At 36.3% G+C, this 21,540-nt stretch overlaps 1 protein-coding gene across 3 annotated transcripts in view; it reads right to left on the bottom strand.

Annotated features, from left to right (window-relative positions):
* Nucleotides 1-21,540, bottom strand: part of LOC127806520 (uncharacterized) — a 45,806-nt gene that overhangs the window by 21,054 nt on the left and 3,212 nt on the right. Inside the window, exons 3-17 of one of the 3 annotated variants that reach the window (XM_052343875.1) lie at nt 18,323-18,654; nt 18,168-18,247; nt 15,586-15,673; nt 15,258-15,439; nt 14,927-15,063; nt 13,644-13,710; nt 12,797-12,968; nt 12,581-12,695; nt 9,037-9,112; nt 8,750-8,932; nt 7,485-7,645; nt 5,964-6,063; nt 5,378-5,570; nt 4,989-5,275; nt 4,667-4,785 (exon numbers count right to left, since the gene is read on the bottom strand). In XM_052343875.1, the coding sequence (XP_052199835.1) occupies nt 4,667-4,785; nt 4,989-5,275; nt 5,378-5,570; nt 5,964-6,063; nt 7,485-7,645; nt 8,750-8,932; nt 9,037-9,112; nt 12,581-12,695; nt 12,797-12,968; nt 13,644-13,710; nt 14,927-15,063; nt 15,258-15,439; nt 15,586-15,673; nt 18,168-18,247; nt 18,323-18,654 (2,292 nt within the window). Of the gene's footprint in view, nt 1-4,666; nt 4,786-4,988; nt 5,276-5,377; nt 5,571-5,963; nt 6,064-7,484; nt 7,646-8,749; nt 8,933-9,036; nt 9,113-12,580; nt 12,696-12,796; nt 12,969-13,643; nt 13,711-14,926; nt 15,064-15,257; nt 15,440-15,585; nt 15,674-18,167; nt 18,655-21,540 lie in introns of all 3 variants that reach the window. The other 2 variants (XM_052343874.1, XM_052343873.1) reach the window with 2 other exon arrangements.

Raw genomic sequence — 21,540 nt, forward strand, 5'->3', positions numbered from 1 at the left:
AGAGCACAACAAACACAAAGGAGAATAAAATACACATTTCAAGATTTCACCTAGGACCTCCTGAACTAGGATCTGATACTATGTTAAGTTCCGGCTTGTCCCAAAAGCTTAAACTAATAAGAAAGGGGTTAACAATGTAAATGAAGTTGGAGTCCGATATTTGTCTCCAGAAGTCAATTTTTTTGTTCACTATCACCAGATTTTTCTGATGGTATCAAGAAGAAAATGACTTATCACTTCTGACACTTTTATGTGGACAATGGGAATGACAGCCTTCGTACTTATTACAAGCCAAGATCTAGTTTCTTAGAACTCTATACCTGACCCTCACAAGGCAGGGAGCCTCGGCACCAGAGATGCCCTGACCAACCACTTTTTGTTACAAAATAGAGTCGGAATCCACTTCCATTCATATACCCTTGAATGGTTCTTTTTGAACTTAGGAACATTCCACATTAAATACCTCAAAACCTGTACTAACCCAGCCTCACCTTTTCATGCCCTATTCATTTTAATCATGGGATAATTACTGAGAAAACTTAAAAGTTAAGGTGGTGTTCTCTTCATATTTCAGTTTTCAGTTTTGAGTTTTGAATTCATTTTTAGTATTGTGTTTTGAATGTCTATTTTTAGATTTTAGAACACGCGTACTTTTTGTCATTCTGAAAAATTATTTCTTAAAACAAAAAATTAGAAAACGCGATTACTTTAGAATTTTGAAAAAAATTATTTATGATAGTTTATTTAATGAACAGCCTAAACCAGCCACAACCGCTGCCACCACAGTTGACGATGACCACTGTTGGCCGATCAAAGCCTACCATTAGAAACGCCAAGCCGGGGTTAACATACACAAAAATGAGCCAAATTTAATGGCTGGATTTTCATAGATCTGATTTTTAATTTTTGGCCAAAATTGAAAAACACACTGTCAGTCGCCACTAGCCACCGTGGCCGGTGGTTTTCGACGATCAGAGGCAACCACCTGACACCCTCATCCCCATCGGCCAACATACCAAAAAACCAACATCCTCCAATAGCCGAATCAAGGAGAAGATGAGAGAGACTAGACTAAGATGGTTTGGTCATGTGAGAAGAAGACCAAGAGATGCTCCTGTAAGGAGAATTGAAATAGAACAATTATTCAAAAAAAAAAGGTAGAGGCAGACCCAAGAAGACTTTGGAAGAGACATTAAAGTTTGATATGAAGTGCATGGGTCTAAATGAAGATATGATAAAAGACAGAAATACATGAAAGTCTAGAATTTATGTAGCCGACCCCACATAATGGGATAATGGCTGGATATGTTGTTGTTGTATCCAATAGTCGAATCTCCATAGATCTAAACTTAAACTTTCGGCCAAACTCAACACTTGCGTAAACGCACTGGCAGTCGCTACCGGCCACCATGGCCGGTGGTTTCTGACGATCAGATGCAACCACCTGACACTCTTATCCCCATCGACCAACGTACTCAAAAACCAGCAAGATCAACGGACGAATCTCCATAGATCTAAGCTTAAACATCCAGCTAGACACAAAATCAGTGATTTACAAAGGTGATGGCAGTCGACGACGGCTTGCGGTGGTGATGGTGGTGGCGGGCGCAATCGACAGCTGAGCCTTGAGAGAAGATAGAAGGGAAGAGAAACGTTGTTGCTATGTGTAACACCCCGGTATTTTGGGAACAAATAATAAATTAATTTCTGTTTTTGAGATGATTTATTGAAAAATTGTAGCATTGTGGAATTTAATGGAGAACATTAAATTTTGAAAAGGGAAGTGATTGAAAATTTTTGGAATTTTCGGGATCTACGTATAAGGTTGAAATTTGGAGTTTCTTTAGTACAAAATTAATTGTTGTGAAAATTATGATCAAAGGGGTCTTGTAGCCTAGTGGTTACTTGTACACACGAGAGTTGATAGGTTCAAAGTTCAAGTCTTGGTAGTAAAAGGCTGAAAATTATTTTTTTTAGTAAAGGGAGTTGGGATTAGTATAGAATTAATTATTTTGCATATATCAAACAAGAAAGCTTGTAGCCTAGTGGTCACGCCACCCAAGGATGGTTCCTTGCTTGGAGTAGGTTCCAGGTTCAATTCTTTGTTAGAATGCAATTATTATTATTATTTTTGGAATATAATTCTATGGTGGCCAAGTACGTTGCCACCAATCTCATCCAATTCAAAGAAAGGTCCACTATTCTCTTTAAATCTAGGGATAATGCTTTGTAAAAGGAGGTTCACTAATCTCCTTACATTAACGGGGATGTATTGTGAAAAGAGTTGCAGGTAAGCAGGAAGATGGGACCTGCAAATAAGACAAAAAGGAATAGGGGGATTAAGGGATAAATTGTGGCACGTATTGGCATTGTATGGATGTAAAATTAAAGATAGAAGTTTGGCAGCCAAGTGAGAAATCACCTATAAATAGAAGAATTGGAATTGGGAATAGAAAACAGTAGCCAGGGTGAGGAGAAATTGGAAAAAGATGAGTAGGTAGCATGGTAAGTGCGAAATAATTCAAAAATTATATGAAAGTTGATTTTAATATCTAAGAAATTATTGTGCCTTATACTACTATCTTCTTGTGTTTTGCTAGTAAAAATTTCAAGGCGTGACATCGGTGATTTTAACAATTTAGAGAAAGGCAGTAAATACTATTTCGGTAAAGGTTTAATATGTTTTCTGTGCAAATTATTTTTGTTATGACTTGCATATGATAATAGGAGAGTGCCTAGGTGTCACGAACCTAGGGTTCGTGATAGGTTAAAGAGGAATTGGGGAATGAAATCAGAATTGTAGGAGGGGGAAATGGGACAGAAATGGGGGGAGAAATCAGTAGAAAGGGAGAGAGTAATAGAGAGAAATGAGAGGGAGAATTGGAGAGAAATGTAGAGAGGAAAATAGAGATTCAACATCAATATCAATTTCAGCATACATCCCCTCCATTTACATCAGCCTTATATAGGCATATTTGTCCCCTAACAGTCTTGCACATGCAGCCATGTGCACCTAACTAATTGCTAGAATATCCCTAACAAACTATTCTACCCTATTACAATAATACCCTTTTATTACTCATAGGGTCATGACATTAGGCATGAGGCTATGGATTTTTATTTGGACGAGACAGAGCTCGTGTTAGGGTCCATAAAAAATCATAAAGGGCCACCAAGAGTCTGAGAGGGGTGAGGTGGACGGTCCTGCATGTATAATTCATTTCATATTTATCTATGTTTGTCATGATTTACAATTTGCTATGTTTACATACTGCCTTTACTGAGTCCCCGAACTCACCCTTTATAAATAACCACAGATGATTCAGACCCTAGTAGAGGAAAAACAGTGGTAGTGGACGATTCACCGATGAGCGTGGTTGACCAGTCGTGATAGGGTTTTTGTTGTAACGAATTTATGAGTATTTTATATTCCTAGTTTGTAATATATTTGTGTGAGACAGACGATATGTTAAACTTATAGTATTTCGTTAGACAAATAATTTAATTGCAGAAAACTGAGCTTCCATCCCAAAGCCTTGTAAAGCGTATAGCTAGACCAAGATGCGAGTGCCCTCGGCTACCTATGTTGTTTATGAGACTCGAGTTTTTGGACGAATGAAGGCGGTAAAACCTGGATCCCACCCAGGGCGCCCTAATCTGTAGAGCATAACCGACCTTCAAATTTATCAAATAATCGTGGGTTACGGGTGGCACCCTGGATGTGGGACCGGGAGGCATCACACTATGCGAGATTGAAATGTTCAAAACAACTATTTTCTGCGTTTTCAGATTTTGCACTTGTTCTGGCTCAAAATAGCCAAAGCGACTTTTTGGCGTTTTGGGTTTCCTTTACAAAAAAAAAAATTTGTCTTCAAAAATGCATTTTTAAAAACAACAAAGTAAACACGTCTTCACCATTTTGGAAAACTGAAAACTGAAAATGGCCTGAAAACAACAAAGAGAACAGGCCCTAAGGCTCCCAAGAGGAACAACTGTGTCCTAAACCAAAATGAATTCAATTCACAAAAAAAAAAAAGAAAAAATATTATATTTATATCTCTAGCTGGTCTGTTTCCCCAGGCATCGTACTTGGGGAATGAGAAACCATCATTAGGACATCAACTTGTCCCTTTCATTTTTTTCAAGTGGTTGAATTGAATCATATTGCCTAGGTCTAATTTGACAATTATCAAGCCTTTATCCCACTATCTAACAATTATGCCCCCCCCAAAAAAAATCTTAAACCACAAAAATTTTGTCAGAGTTGTCAGGTTAATGTTTTTGCTGCAATCTGTTCTAGTCATGTTTATGCACAAAACAGGATGGTTTTGCATTGCTTTCAATGAGTTAGTTATACAATTACATCTTCAACTTCCACCTGCTAACTTTGAATCACAAAGTTGCAAATAAAAGAAGCTCCAAGCCATGATTTTTGTGCAAATAAAACAACCTAATTATTCAGAATATTTTCCCAAATTAAATTTCAAACCTAAATCCACATACTAAAATGATATGTAGATCTCCATCTCATGCAATAAGGAGAGGAGAAAATAGAATCCTGAGAATGTATTGAAACCACATGTGTTCAGTTTGTTCGCCTTTACGGACAATAAATTTTGCAGGTACCAGGTTTAAGAATAGAGATATAAACAGAAAGAAAACTAACTCATGTACGCGGTTCTGAATAGCTTCTTCCTCGTCCAATTTCTCATGCCAAGGAATACGCTCATTTGCAGTTCCCCACAATTCTTGTTGTTCAAAAGCCATCATCCTAAGTTGACCATTCTAGCAGGCCAGATACCCCAGAGTCAGATTAGAGTACAAGACAAAGCATAAATGAACGGTAAAAATTTCATAGCTAAGTATTTGACTCGTTGAAGATGTCTGATTCATCAAATACTAACAAGAGGAAGCATCACCCTGAAGTTCAAACTCTACGCCTCAGAAGCTAGAAAATAAGAATAAATCAACACAGTGGACAAACTTACCAGAATATCTGTTTTGCCCGTTCCAGATGCTGATTTACCCTTTGATGTTATCCTGCTCAGCATAGATGTGTCGTCAAGCTCAGGAGATGATTCTGGTACGGGAGCTTTTTGTGGAGACTTATTAACCAACTTATTTATAAAATGGTTAAGGGCATGAGGTAGCTGTAACCAGAATAATGCTTCCATGGATTCACCAAAAATGGCAGCAGCAAAAGCAAATCTTGCAGCACAGCTTTTGTTTACTATAGAATCATAGAGTCTTGCCCTCTCATCATCAAGTATGCAGCCTTGAGCATGAGAAGAGGAACACGTAAGAGAACACAACTGAGAAATGATAGAGGAACATGCTTGATGAGAATTACTGTCAATTCATAAGCCCGAATGCTCACCTTCTTTTCGATAAGGTTCCAGTACCTTAAGGAGCAACTCTGGCACTACAGAGTCACCTACAGGAGGTGAATTGATCATGTAACTGCGAAGATCTCCAGAAGATGAAGCAATTTCGTGACTCTTATCTATGGTTGCACTGCACGTATTGAACCATGCAGGCTTCACTCCCAGTTGCAAGATCATGCGCACTGCCTGTACAAAGAAACACAAAACCTCAGCAGCTTGTGTTGACATCAAATAATAGTAAGCATGTTTTCCTAGATGAACATATTATGCATGCCCTATATCTAACATGAGAGAAAAACAGGTCAATCACACAAGATTTATTGAAAATTCAAGAGTTTTCAAGTGATGTGTCTGTTGTGTGTGTGTGTTGTGGGGTTCCAGTGAGATGTGAGGTTGTAGGTCTATACAAACTCAACTGAATTTGGAATACTGTGGGCAACCTGAGCAAGAGTGAAAGAGGGGGGGAATGTTTAATATTGATGACACCCTTAGCAAATAATTTTTCTTATCAACAGCTATAAGATAATTGAATGATTTTTAATACTGTAAAGGAGAGAAAGGAAAGGCAAATAATGATACCAAAGCATGTGGTGTAGGAAGTAATATTGGACAACACAAAGGCATTGGTCGGAATCTTTCTTTCACAGATCTAAGTTGATACCCAACTCTTTTGTCATTTCTGCAGGAATGAACAACAGATTTTAACAAGAGTTTATAAAACCATTCTTAAAAGAGAAGAATAACTTGTAACTGAGGAAACAGTATATTTGATCATTAGATTACATATGATAAGATTACTGGGACTATCTTGAATCTAGAAGCATTTCTATAGCAAGTACCACAATTTTTTTCTTTAATTAAGCATCTCAAAGCGGCTGACTGGGTTATGGGTTGGGTAGTCTTCAGGTGGAATTTCTTTTATCCTATGCCAATGCCCAATGGTACTAGATTTAAGTTTAACTTTTCAGAAAATACCCAAGAAGATAAAGAATTTCCAGACATCTGAGGCCTAGATGCACCCACACACCATGTTCATAAGAGAGTAAATGTAGCACAACCCTCTACAGTTTTTCTCACTTTTAAAATGCTCGACCATTTGTCTTCTGTCTGTGACCAAAATCAATAGAAAACCAAATCTAAGCAGCATAATTGGAGATTTCTACTCTGAATGCTACCAAAGGAAAAATCTGAAACTTCCTTTCAGGACCAAAACAAAAAGATATTTAGGTGTTTAACTTCCAAAGTAGTGAAGCTCTTGTGTGAGGGACTTGACACTATATCATCCTACACATTAGTTGGACACAGATTCAACAAATATGGTGAAATAGAAGTTGCCTATAAACTATAGGTAGCACTCTCATTCTATAGATTAAAGTTCTATGTTAATGTGTAAACACCAATTAATTTAGATAATTAAAAAGGTATTTAAATTTTATACAATATGAAATTAACCACATTATTGTGTCATTAAACATGAGAATTGGATGAGTCCAAACAGATAAACAACCACACCAAACACCAGTAGTGTAGTGCCTGCAGTCCAAGTTACATAGACAGAAGATAGCCAGCACAACTAAGAAAATTTGTCCACTTGAGTAATGGAATTCACACTTTCTTGGGTCAAGATCATAACCTTGGATGTGGGACTCTTGGTCAATAGGAAAGTAGTGTGGATGCAAGAACAACAACAATCACAAGCCTTAAGTGGGACCACATTGCCCAGCTAATATTTTAGCTCATATATAAGAAACTTATGAACCTCCAACTTAGGTGTCCTTATTGGGAAATGCAACCTAAGCTGCCTGTTTGTCCCCCTAAAGGACAGCTGTGAAATGCCTAATATGAAATGCCAAGGTACAATTTGTAGAAAATATTCTGACTTCTACAGTAATTTTGCTAAACATAGAGGAAATGTCTTCAACCAAGGGGGAAAAAGATGAAGGAAATATGTCCCCCTCCTGCAGCTTGCAGCCTTATCTTTGTCAGTAAAAATCTTTTCCATCCAAAAAGAGAAAAAAAATGAGGCACGTAAGAAATTAGCTTTAAAAAGATCAAAGAGCAAAAGGCAAAAAGTAAGTTCACTTGAATTGAGGTACATACACATTAACCTCAACAAGGCGAAAGCTACTGTCAGCACCAGCAACGCACAATACCAGTGGATCATTCTTATCAGTACGTAAAGGCAACCAATCAAGTTCCAGTACAAGAGTTCCTGGAAATTGAGGTTGTAGAAGGGAATTGGCCAAGGGGTCCTGTGAATCCTGCAGTTCATCAAAATATATGAAGAAATATTCCCCATAAATGTGGAGGGAAGGCATTTATTTTATACAAATCAATTCTAATTGCAACTCAGCTAATAAACACATGCAATTTTTGCTATGTAATTAAGAATATGTCAGACAAAAGTGCCAAAATAAGGGGGAATAAACCAATTAAATCCGCTATATACAGACCTTTAAGCGCATATGTCATCAGGAAATAAAATTACCCCAAAAAATTGAAGAAAAGAAACTAACAGACACAGATTCTCATTGAAAGAAACAGGGAATAGGATGATCCTTTCAAACAATAGATTGGACGCCCAATGCCTTCAAGCCATGACCTAGTTGACTACATAAACCAACTACGTATCAATCCTTAATCCCACTAGGTGGGGTTGGTTTACATGAATGCTAGGTTGCCAATCATCTCAATATATGGCCATATCTTCTGTAGGGCTTGTGTAACTCATATCATGCAAAAGAGTTTCCCATCAATAAACGGTTTCTTAGTCCAACTAATGAATGAAAAACAAACAAACAGTACACAATAATATGAAAAAGTATGTACAAACATGGTGCAGAAAATTAGGTGAGCAATCTTTTTCCTTGCTTTACAATTACAAGAGGTCATTGAAGTTGGTGCATATACATAAGGCAAGGATATCTTATTCATGTTGGCGATATATGTAGGCTGATGGTGAAGCATAACAACATGCAACCTAGAGATGCATGTGTTGAATTGTTAACCACCATTTTATCTAAAAGTTCATGTTATTAGATAGAGGCTTAACTTTATATTTTATATTATTATTTCACTCAACATGCCCCCTCACATGTGGCCAAGCTTTGCTGTATAACTAATCCAAACACTTGCAACAATTTAAATATTAGGTTAGCTATAAGGTTTGAACTCAAAACCTTCGCCTACTCTAATATCATATTGAAATTGTTAACCACAATATCATCTAAAAGATTAAGCTATTAGATAGAAGATTAACTTTATCTTTTATATTATATTATTTTTAGTCTCAACAGCGTGCATGTACACACGTAGACAAATGGAAGAAAGGGAGAAAAAGACAAGATTTTCCATTTCTAGCTTACCAGATCAAATACAGCAAACGTGTTGTCATAAAATAACACAGCTATTCGCCCACGGCTACGATCTCCAAGAACAACAGGTGAAAACTTGATTCTTCGGATTCCTTCTCTGTGAGTATTAAACGAGGAAGATTGCCCACTTGTCACATCCCACCAACGTATGTTTCCTGATCTGTCCCCCATAACCTGTGTAGAGGTGTCATTTACTTTGGTAATAGATAGCATGGGATAAATAAAAAAACTGCTCAAGTTGCTAGAAGATTAATCATTTGAAAGTTTATGATACATACTACATGAGGCAAGCGGTAAGCCATGGCAGTAATCAATCCATCAGTTGAAACAAATGAACTAGAGGGCCATTTTGGTCTGCAAACAAAATATCATAAGATGTACAATCAAAAGAAATTTATTTATTCAAATCGAGATGAATTTAAACCAGGAATTTAGCCAGTTGTCAGGTATGGGATACAAAAGAAAATATTCTCTCTTTTGGGAAACAAAGAATAAAATTTGGACAAAGAAAAATTGACCATGCAGTAAGTAGAATACAATCAATTCAATATGGAGTAGTAGAGTTGCACCAGCAACATAATAATTACTTGGGAGAATAATTGTTCCATTCATTACAATGACAACAATAATCACGAGTCTATAACCTGAATTGAAGACCTTTAGCCATCTTTGTCTATAACTGCATCCTCTACAAAGCTATTATATCCTATGTCATGTTAAAGGGTTTCCAGCCAAGTTGCTTTTTTCTTTTCTTTTCTTTTTTTATATCTTGCTCTCCCTCTTCTGCTACTAACTTTCTTCATTTGATCCACACTTGCCTCACAGGTGTGTCTATTGGTTTCTTCTCACATGTCCAAACATTTTTAATTGTGCCTCCCGCAACTTATCTTCAATAGGTGTCACTCCAACCTTATTACATATAATCTCATTTCTTTTCTTTTTTTTTCTTATGTAGACTCACATTGACCATAACATTCATATCTCAGCTACACTTATATTTTGCACATATTGGTACTTAATTTCTCAACATTTTAAGTCATACATCAAAGATATGCTTATGACCATCCAATAAAACTTTCCTTTTAAGCTTCAAAGGGATTTTACAATCAAATAAAATGTTGGGCACACTTCTCCACTTTAACCATTTTGTCTTGATTCCATGAGTACCATAATAATCCCCCCTACTTTTTTGAATAATTGATCTAAGATATCAAAAATTATCTTTTCTTAGGATTTCACTTGATCTCTAAGTCTCACAGTAACATTGTCCACATTTCTATTTTATAAACTTACAATCTACATATTTAGTTTTCAACCTACTTAATTTAAAACCTCTGAATTCTAAGGTAAATCTCCATAATGCAAGTATATTATTTAAATTTTCTTTTGTCTCATCCACCAAAATGATATCTTTTGCAAATAGCATACACCAAGGTACTTCTTCTTGGATGTCCTTTGTGAGTTTATCCATCATAAGACCAAAGATAAGTGTTCAATGCAGATTCTTGATGTAATACAACTATGTCACAACCCAAGAGTTAATTAGAATAGCTATGCTTTATTTCTTTTACTTTAATTGTTGCACTTATATTCCAGCTATCAATTTTGTTAGAATTAGAAATGCCACATGTGAGGCCTTAGGAAAAGAACAAAATAGTTTGTTGTAACTACTAGAGGGGGGGATGATCTGTTGTATCCACACCCATGCCAAGTAGCACCTATATGTATTCATCCCATTCCATGGGAGAAGGCATGCTGAAAAATAATTGAATTGAAATTCTATTTTCTTCCCTCTACCATTCTTCCTCTCTCATTCTTCTTTCTCTCTCTTCTGTTCTTCTATTTCTCCCTCTCTTTCTCTTAATATCTCTCCCACTTTCTACTGATTTCCCCCTTCCTTCAATCTGATTTTCTTCTCCAATTCCTCTTTTAACCTATCACGAACTCTAGGTTCGTGACAGACTATAATTTAGTATCTCCTCCACAAGTCCTAACACACATTTTTGCTTCATGATACAAGTCTTCAATAACCTTTACATAAGCAATCTAGCCTCCTTTGTTCTCCAACACCTTCCACAAACTTCTCTAGGGAATTTGTCAATTCCTAGTGTCTATAAATACCATATTTAAAACTTTTTTGTTTATCTCCCAGCTTTCCATTAGGCGTCTCAGTAAATGGATAGCTTTCATTATTGACCTACTAGGCATGGCATCAAGTTGATTTTCAAGCCTTTGGGTTCCTGTCCTTAACCTTTGTTCAATTACCCTTTCCCAAAGTTTCATAGTGTGGCTTAGCTTGATCCCTCTATAATTTTCAATTACCCTCTCCCAAAGTTTCATAGTGTGGATTAGCTAGAATCCCTCTATCATTTTCACAACTTTGGATCTGCTTTTTTTTTATAAATAGGCACTAAAGTGTTCACCCTCCACTGTTCTGACATTCTGTTTTATTTAAGGATCACATTGAATAATGCCATCATCAACGTCATCAATTGCACCTTATCTGAACCAAGATAGGTCAATGGCACAACATTCATAATGACAATTGACTTAAAAGTCACATTAACAATACAAATCCATACAAAGGAATAATGTGGCAAAATTTTAGGCTGGCTGCCCTTCCTAACGCAACCCTCTAGCGAGAGAATGAGAAAAAGTTCCAATTACCATCTCCATAATGGAAAATTTTCATGAGATGGCAGTGAATGAAGAATAATGTCATTAAGCAAAAAACGTCCTCTTCACCCATGCATTTCTATACATTTATTGGGATATTATTTAATCCAACTACTTAACTATTCTTCATTTTTTCCATATTTTGTTTGGAAAAGTATGTGGAGAGAACACACAATTCCCATCTTCTTTGGAATTTACTAAGTTGGCCAACATAACACTTGTTTTTCCACCTTTCCTTTTTTGGCACCTCATTACTAGCATATTTTGTGTCCGTCTTGTATGCATTTCACTTGGCTCAAATTCCTTTTTTCTTCCTTCAGTTCACTTATATATACATGTGTGTGTGTGTGTGTGTTTCTTTGCCCATCTTTTGTGTCAAGTTGGTGGTACAAATTTTCATAAGGTTATGACTTTCTATCTTTTTTGCTTCCTTTCTTTTTCCTAAATTTTTCACTTAGAACATCTGCTTTATTCTAATAAATAGGCACTAAAGTGCCCTTTCTCCACTCTTTTGGAGTTCTTTTTTTATTTAAGGATCACATTGAATTAATTTTATCAACCAAAAAATGTCCTCTTCTCCCATGCATTTCTATATTTTTATTGGGATACTATCTGATCCAACTACTTAACTATCCTTCATCTTTTTCATAACTTGCTTTATTTTGTTTGGAAAAGTACGTCCAAAGAACATGTAATTCATATCTTATTTGTAATTAGTAAGATGCCTAACATAACACTTGTTTTTACACCTTCACTGAATAACTTCAAGGAATACTCATTCTATCTTTCCTCCAGTGGCCCCTCATTTACTAGCACCTTTTGACATTCCTCTTTTAAATACTGACATGTTTAATCAAGTTACGAAGTGAAGTTTGGCCACACATGATAGAGAATGTTAAGAGTGAAAAAAAATCATAAAAAGTAGAAGTTACCCTTCACTCTATTCAATAATTTGACACTACACAAAAGAGAAGCGGCAAGAAAAAACCCATCAAGAAAGTCAAAGGGAGATTAAGAATACTAAGCAAGGTAAGAGTTGCTCATGGCATACTTCACAGACTTTAGGACAAGCAGATGACCAGGGTAATCATTATTTCACTGCCAGAGATATCATTCTGCTACCAGTTGCATCAGAGGGAATTATACCTAAAGTCTCGAATCCTTCGTCCATGAACCTCAAATACTCCTAATGCACCATTTACCAGAGCAAATGCAAAACTCTCAGAGAAGTCATCCTGAGATCCATCTGAGCTCATGTCTTCTGCAAATAGGAGTCACTTTTATCCATGAACAATTTTGGACATACAAGAAGATCAATTGTATATCCATTAATAAACTTAGTATCAAGTGAAACCAACTCACTAGAGTTTGTTGGAGGTGTTTCTGGTGGGGAAGATATCCCAGCTGTTGCTGTAGTTGTAGTATTGTCTTTGGATGATAATGACCACTGCCTAGAAGGTCCCTTTTGAGCTGGACGTGGAACTGTTGGCAGAGTCCATTCTAATACAGTGAATGGGAGAGCTAATGATCTAAGCTACATGAGGCAATAAAAAATAATAAATGTCTAGAAGAGAACTATATACTGTTAACAAAAGCTTAGGCATTATTCATAGATAATTCAATTCATTTTATTTCATGAAATGAATTAGGAAAAATCCACACAAAATGCATTTTCAGTATATAGATATTAAAAAAATATATATAACTGTTCAATATTATAACATTTTAAAAGTTGCACTCTGCATATGTCTAAAACCTCTTAAATAAAGATCAACAGAAATAACTTAGATTTTGTAGCTTAAGGGTTATGGTAATATCTGCATGCAAAGAGCAACTAGATTATCTGGTTTTAGGTAGGACAGATTAAAGCAAAAGAAGTCAATGGAAAAAGGAAAAAAAAAATTATTAAGGGAAAGGATGATGTTAACTTTGACCATCCAATGCAAAATATGTCATCTTGTTCTGTTGAGCACCACACTTCTGGGCAACTGTGTTCCCACAATAGTTAAAATAGTTTACTTGATTTCACAAGAAGGCTAAGGAAATTCGTGGAGTGGTTAATCATGCCATTTGACAAGATAGGACAGATCTTAGTACACTCGGCACAACATTGGGGTTGGACGAATGAATCTAATCATTGTGAAGAAAGTAATGCTAAAAATGGAAAAACTACCATTATATGCAACAAAAAATGCTTCAGCTAACCTACCATTATTGGAGTCTTTGTCATTGCCCATACCTCCACAGGTGCATCACGAAATAAAATCAAAAGATACCTACAAATTTTGACATTATAAGAAATTCAGCCACTTGCAAGTTGCTTGCTGAAGAATCTTTTATGATAGGAATGAGGCAATAAAGAAAATGAAAATGCAACTCCACCCATATATCAGTAGGAAAAAATTAATCACTACTTTTGCCAGACACCTGTGGCTATAGCAATGTTTTTAAATTTGTGAACCTCAAATTTCTTTTGACAATGATGTTACAATGGTGAATTTCATATGTATGATGGTAAAGATTTTATTTATGTCAATAATGCCAAAGGATAAGATCATCAAATTTAACCTGCCCACCACCCCCATCAAGCAGGCAATCAGTCAACCACACCCTGGTGCAACTTTTGTTGCTCCTGGAATCAATCCAATCCACCAGCACAAGTTTACTTGCCAAGCCTCCAGTATCGCACTAATTAAGAAGGAACAAATTTTTGCTCCCGTCTTCGGGAGAGAAATCATTTATCCCCTTAAGCTCTCATGCAAAGATTCTAATACCCTCCTCCCACACCCACTGTGGATGTGACATAGAGAATTAAGACCAAGCACACACATCATATGAGGATTGGCATTACAGGTTGGCCTGCAAGGACAGGCTTGGAGAATTTTCAGGTCTGATTGGCAGTTGCAATTACAATATAACTTGCAAATGGTATTTGAAGTTTGTCCTAGACATCAATATACATCGATAAATTTATCTATACAAAAGATATATTCCATGTAGGCATCAGGTTATTAATTTTATTCCTAGAGAAGGAACATAATCATGCATGTATTGTTCAGAAAACTAGTTACAAGTTAAGCACTTGACATTTCATCCATAAAGAAACATGCAAGAAACTTCACCAACTGCATATTTATCTGCAACATGTGACGTAAACTTTTTGTTGTACAAGATTGTTTGGTTATACATTAAGGTCTAGACCACTAAGCAAAAAAAAAAAAAAAAACCGGGGGGGGTGTCAAGACCAATTTCTTTTCAAGTGTCTACGAGAATTGAAGACCAGGCCCAGCTCCAACACTACAGTTAGTTATATATGGTACAGGCTTGGTCTCAAGCACCCCAGAAGCACCTAATCACAGGGTTGACAACTGGGTATTTAAGCATAACCTTTTAGGTTAATCTGGCATTTCCATTCTTACTTCTGTAAGAACAAAAAATAAGTTAATAGAAACAAATAACAAGCATTTGAAACTTTAGATCAGACTATGAAACCTTCCAGATGACGAAGCTCTTAAAGCTCTTATGGGTGCACGCTCTGGCTTTTGTAAAACCCGAAATGGTCGATTTAGGCCACTTCTAACACAAGTAACAACAAGCCTATTGATATAGCCCCCTGTTTTTTCATTCCCCTGCAACATTAAATCATCGGATGTAATACTAAGATATGAGAAAGAAGCAGTGATAAAACAAATTAAGCCATGAAGATTACTGAGAATCAGAGATAAACAGCAAAAGCCAGGTATAAGGAGGTGAGCAATTTATAGAAATTCTGTGGACTGAGATAATGGACAAGGAGACAATGTTTAAATCAGATGCCAAGTACCTGGGTATAGGAGAATGACACCAGTCTAGAATTTCCAAGCCACCGTAAACCCCGAACAGTACTATTATGAACAGAGAAACTTGCAGCAACAGCATTAGCAGAGACATCAATAACATCAATAGTACCATTTTGAGTTCCCAAAGCAACTAATGGAACAGCAACAGCAGGATGGTTTCCCCCACCTTCACATGTAGATTCCCATCAATCATTTTGACTAGTATTTAGATATCAGAATAATGCTATACTATTTATTTAAAAAAAAAAGAAACCTTCTGAGTCTTGGTACTCAACAGAGAGATCCAAATGAAGACAGATGAAAAAAACTCACGGGCCAAAGTAGCTGTTAGTGAAGGGGATGGTACAGCCAGCATAGTCACTGTTGATGAAAGAAGATGAAGCTGTCCCACCAAGCTGATCTGCAAGGTTCAACCTTTAGGAAACAAGGATGGCCAAATTATGTACATAGCAATAATATGAGTCATTTGTCCCTCCTACTTCAGTATACTGCAATGAGCAACAATATGAACAAAAAATCCTGTGCTGCCGTTGCACTTCTACATAAACAAGAGGCAAATAGTAAAAGAGTTCCCGGGATTAAAGCCTCCCCCTCTGCCCACACCATTGAACTGGGATCAGGATTGCACAGTTGCAATGGGGGTGCATTTGCACACCAGATCACAACAGAAACTGACATTCTCAAAAAAAAAAAAATGATCAAGGAAATTGAAAAGAAAATTTTGAGGTGCTGAAATCACAAGCAATCTGAATCTAAGGATATAGTATTGAAGTTACCAAAAAAAAAAAAAAATCACCAATTGTTCTCATAATTATAGTTACTACTGATATTGTCTTAAATTATGAATGACTAGCTTCCAAGCGAACTGCGACCTTACATGTTGCTCCAACTAAGCTCCTCTCACATTGCACATGAAGAAGAATGTTGAATTGCAGAGCCATACCCCATATCGCATTCCATACAGAACTGTAACCAGGTAACCAATGTTTCTTTTCCTATTGAACCCAATGTTACAAGAAAATGTTAATAGCCTAATGATCTGCTAATTGGTATTCATTTCAATTCAAAATAGAGAAATTTAGCAATCCATGATAATGCCAAATTTTTACATTTATTTCCTTTAAAGTTTTCTTAGGAGTGGTAAAAATCCAATATAATGATCTAAAAGTTAGAAAATTTGGAGTTTTGGTGAAGAAAATTTGGAAAAAAAATTGTCAATAAGGCTTCAAGAAATGTGTTCTAACATGACTGATAAATAGACTTAAAAAAGTATTCCGAGAATTTTTACAAGTCTACCCCATGATAGAACATATAATTCTTAGATGCTCTACTATAAGGGTAGCCCCCTTTTATGGCAGCTATAGCTAATACTACACTTTCTTATAAAAGAACAAAAAACAGAAGTCTTAGACCAATACTGCTTTCCCATTCACTCCCATGTAGAGGTACAAGAAAGTCTTAGCAATATTTCAAGATTGCACCTCTTTTGTGCTAATGAAAGAACCATAAAACAGGGAGGCTGAAGAGGAAGTTTCAGGATATTGAACACTTGGATATAATTAAAAGAAAGAAAGGAATAAACTAGTGATGTGGTATTCAAACAGAATCAAGGCAGAAGAGTTAAAGTGAAAAAGTATGTCTGGCAATTTATGCAATTGTAGAATCCTTTTAAAGCTAAAGAGAAGTTATATCTAACAGGCCATATGATCATCCTTGTTAGATGGCTCAAAACGTTGGGCAATTAAGTACCAACACGTGCAAAATATGAGTGTAACTGAAATAAAATATTAACATGGATGCGTGGCCAGTACAAAAAAGGACAGAATTAGACACAAGATTATTAATAATAAAGCTCAAGGGGTGCCTATTGAAGATAAAATGTTGACAATGCAATTAAGATGGTTTAAACATGTGAGAAGAAGACCAATATATGAACCTATGAGGTGAGTGGAAGAAATGACAAAAGTTTATGGTAATAGATGTAGAGGCTGACCAAACAAAACTTGGTGAAAAATTCTTAAACATTGACATGGAATATAATGGCCTCACAGAAGAGACATGCCTGAGGAGAGAAATAATTGGAAAACTATAATTCATATAGCCAACCCCATTTAGCAAGATTAAGGCTTCTGATGTTGTCATTGTTGTTATATCTGTGGGTTATGTCAATTTACTAGTAAAGAAATTGTGAAAGAGATGCAACACAAGCAAGGGCAATGGGTGTAGAGGATAGGGATTAAAAAGAAAAAAACAAGACAGAGAGACGAGTATGGTTATTTCAATGCTTTCGAAAGATTATTGTCTCCCTCTTTGTGGATTAGTTGAATAACTCTTAGTCCATTACTCAATGACTAAAGTTATGGCTGTTTACTCTATTGTGGTTCAATATTGCCCTGGTCTTTCCTAAGTGTGTAATTAATGATGTTCTAGAATTGAAAGCTTCTAGAGTGAGCAAATTGAAAAGGAAGGCCTGGCTTTCGGTGCATCGTGCTTCAATCTGGATTGTTGAGGGTTAACATAATCATAAGGCTTACCAAGGCTGTGAAGACCCTTCATTTAGATTGGAAAATAGGTGATTCTCAGACAGTAACAGTATGCAACCATGCTTCCACCAATTTTTTATTTTGCGGAGTGATTGGTGAGTTTTGGAACATAAATCTTGTTTATGATCCTCTTTTATGGGCTCTTTCTGATACATAATTCTTTATTCATCCAAAAAAGAGAAGAGAAGGTTGACATAGAAATTATGATAGGAACTACAAAGTTTTCTCTCTATTCATGCTTTTAATGGGGTAGCCTTTACCCATCCTGCAACAACTAAAAACTATTATGCTATATCCAACCAACAAAAGAAAAAGTTTTGGGTACTAATCTTGAAAAAAGCAAACTCAAACCTTAAATGACATCTCTTTCAGGCTGATATTTGATCTTTGCCGACAACAACAAATGTCATTCACAATGTCTACTTGGGGAACTGCATTTGATGCACGTACATCAGCAGAAGACACAACATTGCCAGAACTTGTCTCCAGAATAGGCACTTCTCTACCTTCATCAACAGCACTGGAGTTTCTTGCATCCTTCTGTGCATCTCCAGGTCCTTCAGCAGTCAGGAGCCAGTTCCAAATTTTCCCATCATCAGATATGGAAATCAAATGTATCTTAGAAACAACAAGAGATTCATCACAAAAATCAAGAGGCGTATCAAAGTCCTCATCAGGGGAAGAAGCATAAGACATATCAGAGTAAATCTTGCGAACATTTTGGAGAGTGGAATCTGATTGCGAGATGATGACTGCAAGAACAGAGGGAGAAGGGACAGATGTGCCAACTGAGGGCATCAATTCTTCCATCATACACATTGTGTGCACTTGTTCTCCTCTGTGATGACATGCAAATAAATACATTTTCTTAATACAAACCAAAATTTTCTCATATATAAAGCACAAACAGTTTTGATCCACAAGAACAGAAAAGATATCAAGCAAAATATCTCAGGTTTCTGCTAGGAAAAAGAACATAAGGAATCATGAAAATTGAGCAGCAATTAACCACGGTCATTGCTGCTTGTAGTAAATTACCCACTATCTCCATTATACCAGTGTGTTTCAGCAACCAGATTTTACCGCCCTTTTGTAAGAAAATCCAGGAATAGTGAAGATCTCAAATCTCAATAATCCAGGAATCATCAGAATATCATGAAACTCATTCCAAGAAATTAGCTTTTTTTTCATTTCTTCTCTTTTTCTTGGGGGAGGGCAATATTTGAGATTCTAAGTAGTGGAGTATTTGGTGCATATTAGAAAAAGAGGATCAAGCAGCTTAATAAGAATCTGAAACCAAATTGATGACAATTTCCATCCTTAATATGACTCGTTAGTTCTTCTTAATTCCAAATAAATGAAAAGTGTTTGACCCAACAAGTCAGGCTTTAATTGTGCTGAGATTCAAGTTGAGTTGTATTAGGTCAAATATATGGACACTGTATCTCAATATCAAAGACATATTGAAAAAATTTCCTGGAGTATCTGAAAAATCACAATGCACGTTCAAAATTGAAAAATCATTCTCAAATTATCAACCATTCAAGGATCAGAGACATCCACAAGGATATAAGGAAATTCAGTTTGAAGAAGATGCAATTGTAGGTAGACTTATTTCTGCTCCTTAAGGCAGTTGCCAAGAAACTTAAATCATCTTAAATAAAAAAAAATGCATATAAGAAATTCCCAAGTAAAGTAACCTATATTAGGCATAAGCACCCGTATCAATGACTCGTACTACTTATTGCCCTTCAAAATTTACTGTCTTGATATTGCCTCTCACGGCTAATACTTCTAACTTTGAAATAGATCATGATACAACTTTTGATAAAAGTGAATGCTGCTTCAATTTTGATAAAAGAACATGTAATATAGGACGAAAAGAGGAAATTTAGACATTGCTTGTGGATGGAGTAATGAGGTAGGGGTAAAAGGACTGGATAACAGAAAAGAGGAAAGAGAAAAGTAGTTTCACATGCACTAACTTTCAAAGAACCGACAGAATATTTTTTTTGCTACCAACCAACCGATTCAAATTTTGGAATTCCAGAAAAGAAAAGGGGGCTTTTTGATTCTGGAAAATTAGTTTCCATACCATATGGAGCTTTATATAGAAATGAGTTTTATTCATTTCAGATGTTCAATTCTCATGGAGTTTTAAGCAGTTATTTTTTGAACCATGCCTATGATCGTTGCCATTAGAATTTGCCTGCATAGAGCTCCAAGTACCCAGTTCAAATGTCTTTCATAAGGTTGCAGTGCTAAAATAATAGGTTTTAAGTCAAATCAATATTTGCACAGGTTCCCTTGGGTCTTTCCAACTTGGCAGGAATATGAACTGTTTAGGTCACTTTCTGGAGGAGAGCTACCCTAATCGCCCCTCCTTACCCCCATTAACTTGAACAAGGCTGGCCTTTGTGCATGCATTGCTCAAATAACCAAGAGATGGGTACTAAGAAAGATGAAAATAACACAAAGTAGAGCCCTTTTCTAAAGTGTTCACCCCACTGGAGGTTTTTCTCGGTAGAGCCCTTTTCTAAAGTGTTTGCCCCTCCTTACCCCCATGCCTATGATCGTTGCCATTAGAATTTGCCCGCATAGAGCTCCAAGTACCCAAAATGTCTTTCATAATGTTGCAGTGCTAAAATAATAGGTTTTAAGTCAGATCAATATTTGCACAGGTTCCCTTGGGTCTTTCCAACTTGGCAGGAATATGAATTGTTTAGGTCACTTTCTGGAGGAGAGCTACCCTAATCGCCCCTCCTTACCCCCATTAACTTGAACAAGGCTGGCCTTTGTGCATGCATTGCTCAAATAACCAAGAGACGGGTACTAAGAAAGATGAAAATAACACAAAGTAGAGCCCTTTTCTAAAGTGTTCACCCCACTGGAGGTTTTTCTCTGTACGTTTTTAATTATTTAGAATAAAAAAAAAAGAACACAAAGTAGAGAATTGAGGAGTGTGGCCACAGTCTAAAAAGCCAAGATAGTGCAAACAGAAAAAGGGGATAGAGGAGTCAAGGCAAAAGAAGCATAACAAGATGATGCCAGAAATGAATTGTGCCCATATGATGTGAGCTTATACAGGGGGAGAAAAAGGAAAGCATAAAAATCTAAAGTGCAAAGATGTGAGTGAAAAGGAGTACAAGAAACGAGAGGACCAGATCTTGAAATCCAAATTAAGGTCCTCTATGGAATAAGTAAAATGATTTCCGTAAACACAGTTTTAAGTGCATAGAAACCAAGACCGTGAGGTCAGGCAGGTGGTTGACCACTTTCTCTGTGATTAAAAAAATGTCTAAGTTCAATATGATCAAGTTTTCCAATTTTTCTTAGAATCAAATTTTGTTCACAAAAAACTTAGACAAAGGAGCATTCTATTGGTTTATTATCTATAAATAAATAGACCCTTAGAGGAGAAGCCACATGTAGAAAAGGACTAGGATGAAAACTAGATCACTCATGTACCAAATCAGCTGTCAGAAAGCTCTAGAAAAATTCCACAGAAAAATTTCACAAATGGTCTATTTCTAAGGATGAGCAATCCCTGAATTCCAAGTGCAATGCAAACCCTCAAAATACACTCTTCAAACTCTACAAAGGATTTCCCACCCACCTTATTGGAAGATGCTCCCCACACTAATGCCAACAAGCATAAAATGATAAAATAGATTGAAGGAATCTACATTTCCAGACAGTACGAGGTTAGTCATTTGAAGATATA

Source organism: Diospyros lotus, chromosome 7 (genome assembly GCF_014633365.1).
Source record: "Diospyros lotus cultivar Yz01 chromosome 7, ASM1463336v1, whole genome shotgun sequence".
NCBI classification, from domain to species: domain Eukaryota; kingdom Viridiplantae; phylum Streptophyta; class Magnoliopsida; order Ericales; family Ebenaceae; genus Diospyros; species Diospyros lotus.